This window comes from Chelonoidis abingdonii, chromosome 10, assembly GCF_003597395.2.
Source record: "Chelonoidis abingdonii isolate Lonesome George chromosome 10, CheloAbing_2.0, whole genome shotgun sequence".
NCBI lineage: Eukaryota > Metazoa > Chordata > Testudines > Testudinidae > Chelonoidis > Chelonoidis abingdonii.
Window position 1 is genome coordinate 6,708,198 of NC_133778.1, and position 16,903 is coordinate 6,725,100.

The 16,903-nt window shown below is 52.4% G+C and overlaps 1 protein-coding gene across 1 annotated transcript in view; it reads left to right on the plus strand.

Moving 5' to 3' along the window:
- COL6A1 (collagen type VI alpha 1 chain) overlaps nt 1–16,903 on the plus strand; it is a 68,795-nt gene that overhangs the window by 20,746 nt on the left and 31,146 nt on the right. Inside the window, exons 12-20 of the mRNA XM_032769467.2 lie at nt 96–122; nt 223–267; nt 1,228–1,281; nt 2,255–2,317; nt 4,464–4,526; nt 5,255–5,308; nt 5,392–5,427; nt 6,504–6,566; nt 13,513–13,575. Coding sequence (XP_032625358.1) covers nt 96–122; nt 223–267; nt 1,228–1,281; nt 2,255–2,317; nt 4,464–4,526; nt 5,255–5,308; nt 5,392–5,427; nt 6,504–6,566; nt 13,513–13,575 — 468 coding nt within the window. The remainder of the gene's footprint in view (nt 1–95; nt 123–222; nt 268–1,227; nt 1,282–2,254; nt 2,318–4,463; nt 4,527–5,254; nt 5,309–5,391; nt 5,428–6,503; nt 6,567–13,512; nt 13,576–16,903) is intronic.

The window sequence follows — 16,903 nt, forward strand, 5'->3', positions numbered from 1 at the left end:
GTCAGCTGGGCCAAGCCAATGCACAGCCCACACACGGCCAGGAGGTGAACATGACCTGTCTGCTGTCACTAACCTCTCCTCTCCTTTCCGGACAGGGCTCGCGAGGATCCAAAGGAGCTAAGGTGAGCTGCTGGGATTTTCCTATGACTTGGTGGGCCCTGGTGGGGTGTGGAGTATGCCAGAAATGGTTCCTACACTGTTCTCTTGTTTCTCTCCTCCCAGGGGGAGAAGGGCAGGCGTGGCATTGACGGCATAGATGGCATGAAGGTGAGTCTCACACTTAGGGGCACAGGATGCTGGGAGTGCTGTCTCTGTACGCTAGTTACCACAGAGACACCTGTGGGCCAGGAGCCTGATGCTGGAAGGCCAGGAGGCTCTGTTTGACTCCAGGACGTTTTGGGCTCCCCAGGCCCTCAGGGGTGGGGGTGGGGTCCTGGCACGGAGTGATTGGGGGCTGGGTGCAGGAACAGACACTGATCTTGAGACCTGCAGTAAAGCCATACAGCTACTGGGACGGGAGCAGCCAAGGAAGGGAGAAAGGTGAGGCAACTGCCCAGGCCTGACCTCCCCCTGGCAGCACAGGTCCCAAAGGAAGAAATCTGGCCTGAATCCCGCTGGGGATCCAATGGAGAGTTAATGCTCCGTGTGCTGAGGGGGCTTTCTGGATTCCCACTGAGAGGCCTGTCACTAGGACAGGGCATGGGCTGGGTGTCTCAGCTGTTCCCTGCCCCTCCACCCCTCTCAGGGGCAGAGTGCTTCTGGCTGTAGTCACTCACCATGCAGCCCATCACAGCTGTGTCTGGGCACACTGCATGGTGTAAAGCAATTCATCAGCTCAGTGGCCTGTGCCCCCTGGCTGGCCCTCAGTCCCAAACGCCCACCCCTGGCCTGGGGATGGAGCCCCTCCTGCTGCCTTCAGGGGGGCAGGAGTTCCCCCAGGACTCCCTCCAGCACCGCTACCAGTAACACCCAGCTTTATCAGCAGCCGCCACTTCCTCCTCTCCAGTGGGCAGAGGGGCTAGCTATTGGGACTCGGGCATGGGACTCCTGCCCAGTCCTCAAGCCAGCCAGCACCTCTCTATGCGGCCACTAATCTGTCAGGGCTTGTCAAGGGGGGCTGCTGAACTGTGGAGCGGGGGTACGCAGCTACTAGTGCCTTCAGATCCAATGCGCGCTGCCTGCTCACACCGAATGGGACTCATTGCCAGCCTTTTCCTTTCCTTCCAGGGGGAGAGTGGATTTCCTGGATTGCCAGGCTGCAAGGGATCACCAGGATTTGATGTACGTGCTTGGTTGGTTTGCTTTTCATTACAATAACGAATGCAGCTTGATGTGGAGAGTGGTAGAGCCTAGGGCTGGAAGTCAGGCAAACTAGCAACCAGTCAAAGAGAATCTCAAAGTGGGGGACTGCTGGGAGCAGGGCGCTATCCTGGGGGGAGAGGGGGTGATGGCATTTGCTATACCTTAAATGTGAATATTCATCCAGGAGGTGTAGTCCAAAATTGAATCAAAACAGTTATTTTTATACATACCTGACTTGGTTGCAATTTATACAAACTGTGGATTGTGCAGTTTCATTGGTGTACAGGCAGATTAAGTAATTAAAGGAAACGGTAAAATCAGAGTGAATTGTTCCACTGACGAATGCTTGGGAAATGTTCAAGCCAGAAACGGTGTAACTAGGGCAGACCTTGATTCCCGCTTGTGTTTCGATTATGGGTCACCTAAAGATAATTAACCACAAAGAAGTGGATTTAAGGGGGTCAGGACCCCATTTTTTCTAAAAATCATAAAATAACCACATTAGTATCGCCTTGGCCCATTCATTTCTGTGTGCCAAGTTCTGTCAGTCACTTAGTTGTTCCCCTTGCCGGAGGTTAGATGACCAGTTATTTCCCATCTGTTGATGGCACAGCACATTTTGCTCTATTGGCATTAATACAACATTCTCATTTAAACATCATCACTAGAATCCACCAATGAGACTTAAAAGTGGCTTTGTTTTAATTTATTTTTAATTTCAAAAGCAAGTCAAGGTTTACAGCATTTTATAAGACGCAGTGTCGGAATGTGCCTCTCACAGCCCCAGAGGTACCTAGCTCAAGAATACTTTAAACTTCCCCAATCCCCGTGTTTCTGACTAGCTTACTTATTCACCTCTTCATTCCGAGTCCCCAGAATGTGATAGGCTATTTAGTGACACTTGAGATGTTTGATTTTCTGCATATGTTGACAACAGCCTGGTTTTTAATAGGGATTCCAAGGCCCTCCTGGACCTAATGGAGATCCTGGTCAATACGGACCCAAAGGACTGAAGGTGAGTCATGAGTCACACCCAGTATCAAATCAGCCATGATACATCTCCAGCTTCCCTCTGTCAATGCTGTGGGGGTTGCAGGGCAGTCTGAGCTCTGCCCCTGCTAGATGTTAATGCCAGGAGGATAAAGTGAGAAGCCAGGAGGATACACGCACAATCCAGCATGAGAGAGCTGGAAATCATGCTCCTATTAACAGTAGATGGACGGTACTGGCCTTGTTCTCTGCCTGCCATGTGGAAAGGGGATTTAATTGTTTAACAGTGTGAGGTGTCTCTAATTGTTGTTAAAGTTTCCTTGGTAAATCCACGTACCAAAATGAATAATGATATTGCAGCTTCTACTTCATTACATTGAACTTGCAGGGCTAACTTGGGGGCAAAACTCTGGTTAACTCCAGTGGAACTGCAGGTGCCCAATGCCTCTGAGAAGCAGACTTGTGATACCCAGTGCTTTTCTCTCTCCGGGGCTAGCAAAGTCAAATGGTTTCCGTTTTGCTATTGCCCTTTTTTGTTCCATCGATCCTAAACTTCATTAGCATTAATGGATAAACATAAACACCCTGCCACAGCCCATTTGTATGTCTACTCAGTGGGGTTGCCTTTGTGGAGTTCTGGAGACCAGTGGATCCAGCAACCGAATGTTACGCCGCCTGGTACTACAATGAGCTATACCCTAAGAGGCTAAGTAGTGTTAAAAAGCACACTGGTCCTGGCAGCTCTAGGACAGCTAGCAAATAAGGCATTCCTTGGTCGAGCAGCTTTGGAAATGAGGCGTAGGACGTGCTCAGTCATTCATCCATCACCAGCGTCCTCATGCTGAAGTGCACAGGTCACTGGCCAGTGATGATAGACTTCTGTCTAGATCAGTCATTCAGACTGGTAATGAACACAGTAAAACAGGTGTCTGGAGAGCTGCAAAATGGAAAATGTTATCATGGCATTAGGTCTTGTAAGTCTAGGTAACAGAAAAGAATGCTATTGGCTGACACCGTGTGAGTTCTGAAAGGGTTTAAAATGTCAGCAGTTAAATGTAGACTTCGTGGTTCAGACTGTACTGTTTGTAACTCACTTCGGAAAGGCCCAGACTGACACTGACTACTGGGGCCACCAAAAGGTTCTTAGAAGTTTATGGGGCATCATGTTTCCTCTCAGAGGCTTAACTGGGCCACTTTCAGCTCTGTGGCTCATGGCCCTGTGATTTAAAGAACAGAAATGTTTCCCAGCAGATGAATGTGCAGCTGCAAATGTAAAGGGGATGTAATTTTGAAGCCCTGATATCATACTTGTCCCAAGGCTTTCCGTGTTCCTAGAAAATTTTCACCAGCTGAGCTGTTTGCTGAGCAGCTCTGAGGGTAGTCTCAGAGCTTCCTTTAGTGGAATGTCTGCAGGGTGCAAAATGTGCTCGTCTGGTGTGCGGCAGTGTTATGCTGCTGTGCTTTTTGTGAAGGTTATTCTCCAGACCTTTGTTTCTGGAAGGTCACACCATGGGGGCCAAGCCAAAAGAGAGACTGAATAGTTGTGTGAATGTGGAGTCAACTCCCAACAAGAGACAAGGCGTTTTCAGAAGACTGAGATTGATAGTTGGGGGCACAGTAGTCAGAATACATAGGCCACTGTGATTCATCACGTCCTTTGTTAGTGTTATCAGTTCCTTCACAGCTTTCCAAGCAACCTGAGATAGTAGCAGAGTGTGCAGAACAGTTCAGAATACACACAAGCAATCCTTAGGGGCAGAGCAAAATGGATGCAGAAGCTTCGTGGTTAAATAAAACCATCTCCTCATCTCTAAGACACCTTCCTCCTCTGAGATGTATAAACCCGGCCACTTCACAGCTTTGACTGCAGATGGCTCAAAGTGGCGAATTCCCTTTGAGGTCAGCGAAGTCTCTGTGGGTAAATCTGCCGGGCTTAAATCCCTGTCATTGGTGCGGAGAGTGCCCTAATGCTCTGTTACCCAGGGCTGATCTCTCTGTGGCCAATGACAAAAACTGGTTTGACACTTGAAGGAAAAATGGCTTTTGGTCAGAGATGGGACCTGGGTCTGGTTGCTTAAAGTTTGATACAAGTAAACTCCAGGGTTCAAGATGGACCAGTGTGAGCTGGGAGTGGTGCTTCATACTTATAACACCCTTTATCTTTTGTCAAGGGAGAACCAGGGGAGTCTGGGAACTCTGGCAGACCTGGGTATGCTGGAAACTATGGAGACAAGGTAAACCACCTTAGCAACCACACTGTCCTCAGTCCCTGCGCTCTATCATCTCTGCCCCTGTTACTGCTGGCTAGAGCTGCCATGTAACCTCCAAGTATCTACGCATGGCAAGGGCACTTCTCGGCCTTTGCTCTCTGGTTTCTTCTAAAAATTCAAACTGAAGGAAAAATTAATTGTTTTTTTTTTCACAACCCCGGGGGCTGTAGGGAGGGAATGTAACAGGATGTGCTGGCAGTGCAACCAGTGGGGAAATGTTTGGTTCTTTACACAGCTCCTCTTTGGGTCCAGTGGTTAGCTGGGTGAGGGTCTTATCAGTGGGGCTATATGGCCTGGCCTTCATCCCCAGAATGCTTATGTTAGTGTGTCACTGTCCTCCCCCGAGGAGCCCCATTACACATGAGTGAGGTTAAGCCCATGCATAAGTATTTACAACAGCAGGACCGTAACCAGGGGTGCTGGAACAATTTGTACAGTGGGGGTGCTGAGAGCCATTGGACCAGACTGTAAACCTGGGATATGGTGGAAAGCACTTCAAGCCGGGGGGTATGACAGCACTCCTAGTTCCAGCACCTATGGTCTTAACCCTTTCAGTCTGAAAGAGGAGACTTCAACCAGCTGTATTGCTTTCTCTGAAGACTAGATCGACTGTGTTTCTAGTGCACAGCTAGTTTGTTACTCCAAACCCCTGTGGTTGATCTTGTTTGCTTGTGTCTGATTTGCCTCTTTAGGGACAGCCTGGCAGTCCTGGTAGCCCTGGAGAGAAAGGGGAGTTGGGGGATGAGGTGAGTCATGTGTGCGCTGCATTTGACTGATTTGATTTGCTGGCACTTTCGACTGTATTAACACTGTTTTTATGTCTGCGTAGGGAGCTCCAGGCCAAGTTGGCCCATCCGGAGAAAGGGTAAGAGTGCCCTGCTATACTGTACTTGCGGGTCACAAGCCATGGCGGGATGGGGGCCTGGGCGTGTCTGGGATTGGCTACCCTTCAGAGGGGCTGAGGTGACTGAGACGTAAGCAGAGACAGGCTGGGACCGGCTGAGATTGTTTGGGGATTCCTCCGAGCGCATCCTTTCCAGCAGCTCCCTGCACTTAGCCGGCTCCGAGCCCTGGGAGTTCTGTGGCTAAGTCAGGCCATTCTTTGGGGGGCTCAGGGGCGACCTGGGAGTGTTTGTTTAAAACCCTGCATTCGAATCTGTCCCCAGGTAACACTGATGGAACAGGCTGGATTCTGGCCACACATTCCTCCATTGCCTCATTTAGAAACTTATTCAAACAGAGGTTAACTCTCCTCCTCTCCTCTCCCTACTGGGAGAGCTGAGCAAAGGGCTGTTTCTAGTTTGCGTATTGCTGTGTTCGTGTGTTGTAATGGTACACATGTGAGTGCATTAATGCAGTTCTAACCCTGTGACCCATGATCCTCAAAGCCGAGGGAGCCATTGCTACTGCTGTGGTACCACCGCTGGACAGGCCGCTGTGCAAACAGCCAGGTGTTGCCCTGAGGAATTCGCAGTCAGAAGTGGGGGGTACGGTAGTCGCTCAGAGATGATAGACTAGGAACCAGGGATATATCTGCATAATGAGCTGGATTATTTCTCCTGAGGGAGGAGGCTCTGGGGGAGGAAATCTGTGGAGACTCTTTCCCCCTTTGTTGTTCCATCAGAGGATGGTGATTTGGATCCATCTCCAAATCTGGTAGATATCCAGATATGGGGGACCTTGCCATCCTCACTGGGGCCTTGTGCTCTGCCCTAGCTGTGGCCCCCCTTTGGCAGTCCCTCCAGCTCCTGCTGGCTGCAGTGGCTTCCGTGAGGTGAAGAGAGGGGGTGTGTGGTATTATTTACATGTGGCCGAGTGGCTATCTGCCCTGAGGCTGGGTGATCATGGGCCCCTGTGATCACGCTGAGTGATGCAGCGTGTCCAGCGCTGACTCTCGTGCGGAGCAGATTCTGAACCGGCACTCTGTTTCTTTCTAAACAGGGAGGCAATGGAGAACGAGGGCCACTGGGCACCCCCGGTATTCGTGGGCCTAGAGGAGACAAGGTAACTATTCGCATGCACACAGCTGTGCCTCGCTCCTGGCTGGCTGGGCTCGCCACACCTGCTTCCGCACAAAGGCACTAACCTGGGCGGGAAGGGAGCTGAAATGTGCTCCCAGCTCCAATCCCCACCAGACGGCTGACCAGTCCTGCAGTCCAGTCACATGCCAAGCTCCTGGTGACTCCACTGAGTGTTACGAGAGCCACAAAGCTGCATGCCTGGTGCCCTGCTGCCTGTCACCTACCCAGCTATTCCTGCCGTAACTCTGTCAGCGCCAGCATGCACTGCCATGGCCATCGCTTCGGTGGGCTGCAGCGTGAGACTCTGAGGGACAGAACCAGGGTGGGGGGAAGGGGCTGTGCAAAGCTGGCTTCACATCCCTCATTGCTCGGGCGTTCTAGGCTCCCAGCCCTGCCCAGCACAGAGGAGCACAGCACGGCAGTTCCCAGGGGGATGGGACTGGGGCAGGCAGAGGAGGAAGGTATTGACGTGGTAAAATCCCTCTAGCTGCAGAATTGCCTCTGGCTCCTCCGTGGCTACTTATGTGAAGTGAGCTACCCATGAGCAGCTGGGGCATGGCTAGCTGGGAAGGAAGGAGGCGTCACATTCCCCTTCCAAGGGGGACACGCCTTACCTGCTAAAAGCCAGGGCTGGTGACAGCTGCTCAGAGACACAGCTACTCCCATGGCCTGTGGGGCACTGCTGAGGTGTCTGGGTGTGTCATGCGTGAGACCCTCCCCCCAGCAGCCCCGCAGAGCGCAGAGCCATGCTGGCCGCTCCAGGAGGCAGGATCCATGGCGCGGGTGACAGGAAACGCTGGCCATGCTCTCTGCTCCTGCCCACCCTGTCTCAGGGAGAGGCGAGAGCTGTGGGAAGCTACTGTCGCAAAGGCCCCAGCCACATGGAGAGCAGCCTTCCCTTTCCCACGCTGGGATGGCTCATCTTTGTCATGGTTTGGGGTAAGTAACGCCCGAACCCGTCTCAGGCCCAGCCAACCTGAACCTGACCTGGGAGTGTTGAGTCCTTTTCAGACCTGACCCAACCCTTCCCCCTCGAATCTGTATCAGCGCTATGCCTCATCCTCGGGGCTTGGCCTGGTGCCGGCTCCCCACTCCCCAAGCCCAATGCCCATGACCTGTCTCCTGCCCTGGTGGCAGCTGTGTGCCCCATTCCTGCCAGCCACCGCCCCCTGCTGTGCTGTGTGCGCTGCACAGCAACTCATCAGCACACTCGCCCCACCACACCCAGCCGCTCCCACGCCAACCTCACTGACCAGAGGAGGGGATCAGAGACGACCTGGGTTGCTTCCCGACATGAGTCGGGCCCGACAGGTGTAGTTGGGACCAGCTGGGTTTCAAGGCTCTGAATTGAAATCCCTCCCAGCTTGGTAATGGTAGCCTGGGAGGAGGCCGCCGGAAGCTGCTCTGGTGGGAGGAACTTGTGGCTAAGTGTAGAAAAGTCTCCATTGCAGCGAGGGGCCAGCCTGGGGCAGGAAGGTTACTGCAACCCAATAAGTAAACAATGACCGTGTGGGAAAGAGCTTCCCGAAAGCAAGGGAAAGTGTGAGAGAGACGAGCCCCAGCCTTGGTCAGACTCTCCATACCCTTCCCAGGGGCTGCGGAGCCAGCTCACCGGCTGTGCTTATGGCAGAATAAATGGCTCAACGTTTTCTCGCTGTATTAGCAACAATCCGGCACTTTAGCTTCATGAGTTTGCTGCTTCAGAGCTATTTTGAAGGCGAGTCCGGCGACCCTGTGCCGGTGTGCAGGGCCGCTGCCGTCTCCGGGTACGTGTGACTCAGGAGGGAGTGGGTGGATGGTGCTGACCTGGGGCTGGGGAGCAGGAAAAAGTGTGTGTGGAGGAGAGGGAGATATGTCACTCAGCTCCCCTTTAATGAGGGCTTGAGCTCCTTGCGTGGGCTGGGAGCCAGTAGGAAAGTATCCGTGTGTCTGCCACAAGGTGACTCATCCAGCAGGCTCCGTTGTCCAAAACCAACATGCTGCAGCCCTGGGAGCTGGCAGGTCATGCCAGGCTGGGGGGAAATGTACAGTTGCTTTGAGAGGTGTGGGTGATGAGGAATAGAACCAGCACCAGCAGGACGTACTGCGCTAGCTTATCGCTGACGGATTCCCATCAGTCCAGTCACTCCCTGTTGCCCACAAGACGGTTATGCTACGGGGCAGCCAGAGCACTAGCTGGGCTGTGCTCCCCATACATGTGGAAGGAAGGCCCCATGAAACCCTTCACGAAGCGCTGACCCACACAGTGCGCAGAGTCAGACCTACCTTCGGTGGAACCCGCTCACTTTGCCCATGTGGCTGAACCCGTTTAAAACACAGTGCAAAGTAAACTGCTAAAGCTTCCCAGCTCCACGTGCACACAGGGGAGCAGTGTCCGCACCAGCAAACTGGCCGCCTGTTTTGCACAGTGGATTGCTAGTGTGGTGTTAGACAGGAGAGGAGGGGGTCTTTCGATCAATCTCCTTTGTTTTGCCCTTATTCCCGATACCCCAGCTCCTTCTGCTGCCCCAAACCAGGCTCTCAACACCAATCCACTTTCAACAGCTGAAGTCACCAAGTGAGTCACTTCCCAGAGGTCCCATCCATCACCCATAGCTCCCTGTGCTTCTCCTGCTCTGGATCTCCTGTCAACCCCTTCCTCTCCCATGTCATCTGCCAGTGCTGCTGCGCACACCTGGGCCATCCACTTTGCAGCAGTAGGAAGTACTCAGCAAGTGTAGGAACAGCCCCACAAAGCCACGGGGAGAGCCAAGAATTCCAATGTTAAGCTGCTGCACCTGGTCAATATGGTTTGCTATATTGGACATGGGGATCATCCATCCACACAGCAAAGAGCTGAGCGACTCCCTATGGACTGGGCAAGCCATTGCCCATGGTTCTGACTGGCAGAGCATCCCAGCCAGGAGGATCTCCCAAAGCCTGAGCAGATGTGCCAGCATGTTAGGGCCATCTCTTTGCCTCTGCCATAAGGCAGGGAGGACAGCACGTGTGTCCTGAGGCTGTGACACTGGGGCTGGATGGAGAAGGGGGCAAAGGCGGCTAAAGGCTATGCATGTCCCAACATGGAGCCACTCACAGCCCCTCTGGGAGACTCCAGGTGATTCTGAATGTGCCCTATTTGGGAAGGTGGCCCAGCTAGAGGGTGGATAGAGGAGTTATGGGGTTGCTGCCATAAGCAGCAGGCTCCTTAGGCCAGTGTCACTCATTTCTGCATCAACTCTGCACTCAGAGGTGGAAGCCACCTGATGAGAGAGCCAAAGGCATCACAACAAGCCAGTCTTGCTACCAGACGGAGAGGGGGTCTTACCTGTGGGGCGCTACTGCTGGTGCATGAGTGGTCAGTGTCCATGGGGTCAGGGCTGAGATTTCCTGCCTATCCTAAGGGCCTGGTCACTTGCCATAGAATCGTACAAGGCCGGGCTGGAAGAAACCTTGAGAGGCAGGACCAAGGAAACCTAGACCCTCCCTGAGAGCTGGTTGTGCAGCCTGTTCTTCAAAACCTCCAGTGATGGGCATTCCACAGCCTCCCTGGGAAGCCTGGCCCAGAGCTTAGCTACCTGGAGAGTTAGAAAGAATCTCTTAATGTCTAATCTAAACCTCCCTTGCTGCAGAACAAGCCCATTACTTCTTGTCCTGCCTTAAATGGACATTGAGAACCATTGATCACCATCCTCTTCATAAGAGACCTTAACACACTGGAACATTAAAAACTTTCCTAAAGCCTGGCCCACAGAACTGGACACACTACTCCAGCTGAGGCCTCACCAGCACAGAGAGTGGGATAGTCACCTCCCATGTCCTCCATTCGAATCTCTTGTTAATATACCCCTGAATGATATTAGCTGTTTTCACAACTGCATGACATTGTTAACCCAAGTTCCATGGTGATCCACTATATCCCCTAGATCCTGTTTAGCAGTATAAACACCTAGCCAGTCATTCCCCATTCTGTAGTTATGCATTTGGTTTTTCCTTACTAAGTAAAGTGCTTTGCACTTGTCTTTATTGAATTTCATCTTGTTGATTTCAGACCAATTCTCCAATTCGGCAGGGTCATGTTGAATTCTGCACCTGTCCTCCAAAGTGATTGCAACCTCCTCTGCTCCCTGTGTGGTATCATCCGCACATTTGATAAGCATACTCTAACCTCCACTATCAAAATACCAACAAATAACGAATGGTACCGGACCCAGGACTGACCCCGTGGGATCCTACTAGAAACAATCTCCCAGTTTGACGGCAAACCATAGATAACTGCTCCCAACCAGTTGTGCATAGACATGGCAACTTATTTCTCATATCACACCTCTGGTCCTGTGTTATCTAGTTACATAGGCTGACTGACAGCAGACTGGTATGCACCCTGCTGCAATGAGTATTGGCATTAGAAACCATTAGCATGGTAGAGATCGACCTGATTTTATAGACATAAAGGGTGGGGCATGTACAGAACAGCACAAAGGAAACTTCGTGGGGTTCTCTAGTCCTGTTTGTTGTTGGAAAATGCCCAAATTGTAATTTCCTGTTTACATATTGTGTCCTGGGAACAGCAGGCCCGCTGTCTGTTCTTTGCAAGGCAGATGTGCATTAGAATGAAGCCACAATAGTGCTTTGGAATGAAACTGTTAAGAAAGATGCGGAGGCGAATTTCCAAGGCTCTGTTCTGGCTTGAGAGATGATCGCATTGCCAGAAACGTCTCCATCAGTGTTCAGGACCTTCATATTATGATTTATATTTACTGCTTTGCATGGCCCTATGGAAGCATCTAGCTATCAAACAATGGCTTTATTGTTCCGCGCTTCATAGTCCCCCGACCTCTAGCCATCAGGCAAGGTTGTGAGTAAGGTATAAAGTGATGGAAGATTTATCCGCTAGTTTTACTGTGTGCCAATGCTTAGTGTGGCACAGCCAGGCTGAGGAACTGCATGGCTTAAAGAAAGCTATGAAAGCATGGAGGGAAAAGTGAAAGAGTCTAGATTCTCATCAAGTGGGCCTGATGGTGGGGCTGGCAGATCTCTGGGCGGAGGCAAGTATGCCCAGTGGCTGTTGCTGCTGAGCTCATGAAGCACACAGCTAAGGGCCAATGTGCTGTGCGTGGGAGTGGAGCTAGCTTAGCATTGCAGAGAACTGGCTATTTGCCTACATGGCTCTGAATTGACAGTGAGACCTAGGGGATGAGGCATTTCCTGACTGTTCAGAGCTACACATTGCAGCCTAACCCCTGCTAAGCTCCTTTCTTGGTGTGGCACATTCAGGCACAGTCAGTGAGTGCGCAGGGATGGCACAGTTTCTGGGCTTTCTCTATAGTGTTCTCCCTTATGCAAAGCCCTGCACTGTGGTTAGTTGTGGGAGGTCTGAATTGCAGAGCCGTGGTGCGAGGTTTCCTCACTAACTGGGCAGTCGAGGACTCCCTGCTGCTGGCCCCTAGCACAGAGCGCTTTGAAAGAAGCAATGCTAGGCTCAAGGGTTCAATGCTAAATGCACGTCTGCCCACGGGTTTCCATTCACAGCTGTGCTGAGCGGGGCTCTCCACAGCAGGACAGAGAGACGTCCAGCTCCAGCACATCATCCATTTCAGCTGTAGGAAAAGCTTTGGATGTTTAAGAGCACCAAGTTCCCAGGAGAATCCCTGCTTCCTGTGTCCAGTCACCGCCTCTCAGCCCCATCTCTCTCCTCCGCTCCCAGCGAGCCTGGCAGGCTGTACAGCTAATAGGTGTGAGGAAGAGGACGTTAAGGGAGAAAGGTGGAGATCCTGGCCCTTTAAAAGCAGGAGGTGATGAGCCATTTCATGGCCATACCCTTGGCACTGCAAGCACCCCCCATCCCAGTATCCTCCACAGGGATTGTTCCTGGCCTTTGCTCCCTGGAATTCCTTGTCAGTTAGCAGATACATTTCCAGCCTCTCTGCTCCTGCTCCCTGCTCAACATTGCAACAGGGCCAGTTCCTGCCCCTTCCCACCCACACACACACTTTTCAGAGCACAAAGTCCCTAAGCACCTGGCAATAGCCCAGAATGAGTGGAGTTGGGAAGCCCTGTGCACTGTGGGAGATACACAACTTCACAGCATCAGAGGGGTAGCCATGTTAGTCTGGAGCTGTGAAAAGCAACAAAGAGTCCTGTGGCACCTTATAGACTAACAGATGTATTGGAGCATGTCTGACGAAGTGGGTATTCACCCACGAAAGCTGATGCTCCAATGCATCTGTTAGTCTATAAGGTGCCACAGGACTCTTTGTTGCTTTTTATAGCTCCACAGCACACATCTTTCCAAAGCAGAGCTGAGGTTAAGGCCCAGTTTGGAAAGAGGGACCCCAGCTCCGCTCTCTGTGTGCATGCAGAGCTAAAAGTATCTTGTCAGTGTGCGATGCAGGGCACCCACCGAACCGGGGGTGAGAGAGGTTGGGCGGATACCTTGGCTTGACTATAAGATCATTGAGGAAGGAACTACATCTTCATAGGTGTTTATACAGCCCCTAGCACAGAGGGGCCTGATCCTGACTGGGGACAAGGGCTGCCATTGCCATACTCATTGACAGGGATAAATGAAACTTCACGTGAGTCATTGAGGCAGAGATGGGCCCAAACCAAAACCCTACATACAAACATCCCTGTACTTGAGAGAGCCTGGCTCTCAATCCATTCTGGTCTTCCCAGATGAACCCCATCTGCTGATGCTCAACCCTGCGTGCAAACTCCCTGGGGCACTAGCTAATTTCCCACCTGATCTTTGTAACTTGGACCCATCTGGCTAGATGGCTAACGATCCAAGGTGCTTTGTGTATGGCTAAAGGTCTGCTTTCTGAAATGTCTCTTTTTCTGCCCACCTGTGCCTCTTTGCTCTCTCTGGCTCTCTGTTGCCCAGCACCTGCAGGACTCTCAGCTTCCAAAGTGTCTCCTTGAGTTATATATTTTTTCGGCCTTTTCAGGGTGATCCTGGCCCACAAGGTGACCAAGGACGGGAAGGACCACTCGGAGTGCCTGGAGACCCGGTAAGAAGACGGCTGATCTTCCACCCCTGGGGAAGTGTGTTCAAATCAGACAGGGATGTGGCTAGAGATGGTGTGCATCCAGCCTTTCCTTCCCAGCCTGGACACATGCCTCCAGAAAGAGAGGCAGTGGGAGGGGTGCATGCTGGAGTCCAGGACCCCGGCAAACCTAGAAAATGGAGACTTGGCTGGCTGGGACTGAGAAAATTCCACATCGTTTCCTCCTCCCAGTGGAAAGAGGTGCCAGCAAGTCAGTCCAGTATATTTGGAAACTTACAGATCTGAACAGCAGCTAAGCCTAAGGGTGAGACCTAGGTCCTCTTAGTCACCTGAGTCAGTGGGCTACGGAGGGGGAGCATGATTTGGCCCCTGCATTGTGGTCTAGAGCCCTGTGTCTTTACATGGTCTGTTGTAAAGCATGCACAGATCGAGGGCTCTGTTTCGGGGCAGCCCTGGCTTTCCAGAAATTCTGGTCCTCCCATCACCAAAGCTGTGTGCGCCACGGTCATAAGAGGAGGGGAAGCTGCAGGGCCCAGAGCAGTTTGCGGTGGGAACAGGGACATTTCCACAGAGACTCCCCCTCCTCCAGCAGGAAGCAGCTCTGGCAGGAGCAGCCCTGGCTGTCTCCACGAAGGGTGGGTGGGCGCTGAAGACAAGTGCGGGTTCTGTGCTGCTAGCTGAGTTTGCCGAATGCTGCTTCCCCTTCCCTTTGGAGCTCTTACCGCTCTGTGCTAGCTGGCTCCTAGGAGCCCAAACACCTCCCAAATCATTGGCAAGGAGAGCAACCCCCGGCTGATCTCCCCACCTGCATTTCATACTCCCCCAGGGCATCAGCCTCCATCTGGCACTTGCTGCCCCATAGCTGGGAGGGGTGGGGCAGGCAAGGAGGAGGCCCCAGGGCAGGGCTTGTGGAAACTCACCTAGGCTCCACTGCACTCACCCTGCCATGTTCAGCTGTAGTGTGGCAAACTCCAATGGGAGGATTAAGGCAGATGTTTATTTTTGTCACCATGCACACCAATCCCTGCGCCTTGTGAGTACAGCCCACCCCAGTCCTGGGCCTGCCTGCTTCAATCCACTGAACACTGAATATCAGGGTTGGAAGGGACCTCAGGAGGTCATCTAGTCCAACCCTTTGCTCAAAGCAGGACCAATCCCCAGACACATTTTTAGCCCAGTTCACTAAGTGGCCCCCTCAAGGGCCGAACTCACAACCCTGGGTTTAATAGGCCAATGCTCAAACCACTGAGCTATTCCTCTCCACCACCTGTTGCTGTGTGCCACCCCAGCCATGCCCGGGAGCCAGGTCACAGCAGAGTGCCCCAAGCCTGGCGGGAAAAGCCGCTTCTCTGCTTTGCTGTTCCAGAGTGGGGAGTGCTCAGCAGGGACCCACCTCCAGCTCCTTGTCCAAGCCCTTCAGCCCCAGCAGGCTGCCAAGCTTTAATCCTCCCTAGCTCGTAACACCGAGCTGAGCTGCCATGAGCTGCAGATGCACCCGAGCCCCAGATACACTCCAGCCCCCGGGCCAACTGGCAAACAGCCACTAGAACACTAGCTCACCAGGGCTTCAGCTCTGAGCATCGGGGCCAGAGGACACACTGTCCTCTGCCTAAGTTAGGGGGGAGGGTAACTCTCGGGTGGACCCAAGATACAGCTAGGCAATGTTACAGAAATTCTCAGGTGGTTGGAATACAACTCCTACATATAATTGATTCACCCCCATGGCAGGGACGGAGATAAGGCAACACAAAATCCAGGGCTGCCAGGGGCCAGGTTGTGCCCTGGTTGCCATGGCCCCAGTGGCCTATTGCATCAACCCAGTCCCCGGTGGGTAGGAATGTCTGGGGCATGCCCCAGGGTGCTTGGTGGATCTGTTGTGCTGGCATCATTCAGGCAAAGGGGCCCTGGGGAATCTGGCTTTGTGGGGCCAACCCTGCCCCTTCTCTCTGCTGTGGGGCGTGTCTTCAGGAGTTAGGTCTATGTGGACAGGGAGCACAGCTGCTTCCAACCAGCCTCCTCGCCTCCTCCAGAGCAACGAGATCCCCCAGAAGCATTGCAGAGCACACCCGTCCCCTCAGCGCAGAGTTTAATTGAAGGCAGCCACATGGAAAGACGAATTGCGGTTGCTGGTGTTGGAGCTGGTCTGTAAGTTGTGCCAGCCACAACTTGAGTCCTGGGAGCAGGACATTTTGTGCTGATGCTGAGCACTGAATCAAGTTAGCAGTGAGATGCCACTGAGCCAGATCCTGACGTCCTTAACTGAGCCAAAGCATTTAACTCTCCGAGGGCAGCAGGATCTGGCCAGCTGACAGCTCTACATTATGCAGCTCTGCGCTGTCACTCGTCTGGAAAGGGTTTGGGTACAGGAGAGACTTTGGTTGTAGAAAAGCAATTTGTTTTATGAGCATTTATGGTATTTCTCCTGTGCTGGCTGAAACTCTTTGCAAAGGCTTTTGCCAAAAGCAGTCATTTCAAAGGGCTCTGAAGTGCTTTCCTGTAACCCTCCCTCCCCATCTCCAGCCACTCTGCAGCAAGAGACCTGGCCCAGCTGGGCTTTGCCCCTGCCCTCATTTTATTTTTTTGAAATAAAGCAAGAACAGTTGGCCAGTTTCCCCAAATCTGCAACATGAGCCTGCCCTCACTCAGCCATTGCAAAATGAGTCCTGGGACCACAGATATGGGCAGGGGAAGCCAGCAGCCTACAGTGGCTGTTCTTTAGGATCTGGGGGAAGGAGGGAAGCAGCAGCAGGGAACGGATCCAGTGCGCCACAAGGGCCTGTTCTCTGGGTCAGAAGGGGAGGGACGGATCTCCGCTGGACATGAGAGGGATGGTAACCGGTAGGAAGGAGAGAGATACATTGTAGGTTTTGACTCATGACTTAGAAGCACTTCAGGCCCTCGTACCATTTTGTTCTTTTAAAATATATATTCAGACTGGGGGGGGGAGGGCACAGACTGCGTCTGTGATGGATCCTTTCCAAGAAAGGGACAGAGACGGCAGACACATTCTTATTCGAGACAGTCACTGTTTTGGAATGTGGACAAGCTATAACCATTGGCCACTAAGATGCTTCATTTGTGGCTGAGGCCTGTTCCAGATTTGAACTATGAATACAGACATTGCCTGAGCCTCAATGCAGACCTTGAGACCAAGCTTTTAGAGTAGGTTTATAACTGGGGATCTGTTCAGGACAAGTATATTCTGCCCCCAGAAAATCCATCCGCAGTTATTTAGTAAGAATCCCAGGCAGTGGGCCTGTCTCTGTGCTGCAATATATGGAAGACACAGTCTCCATCCTTCCATGGAAGATATGATGGGCCAATCAATCAC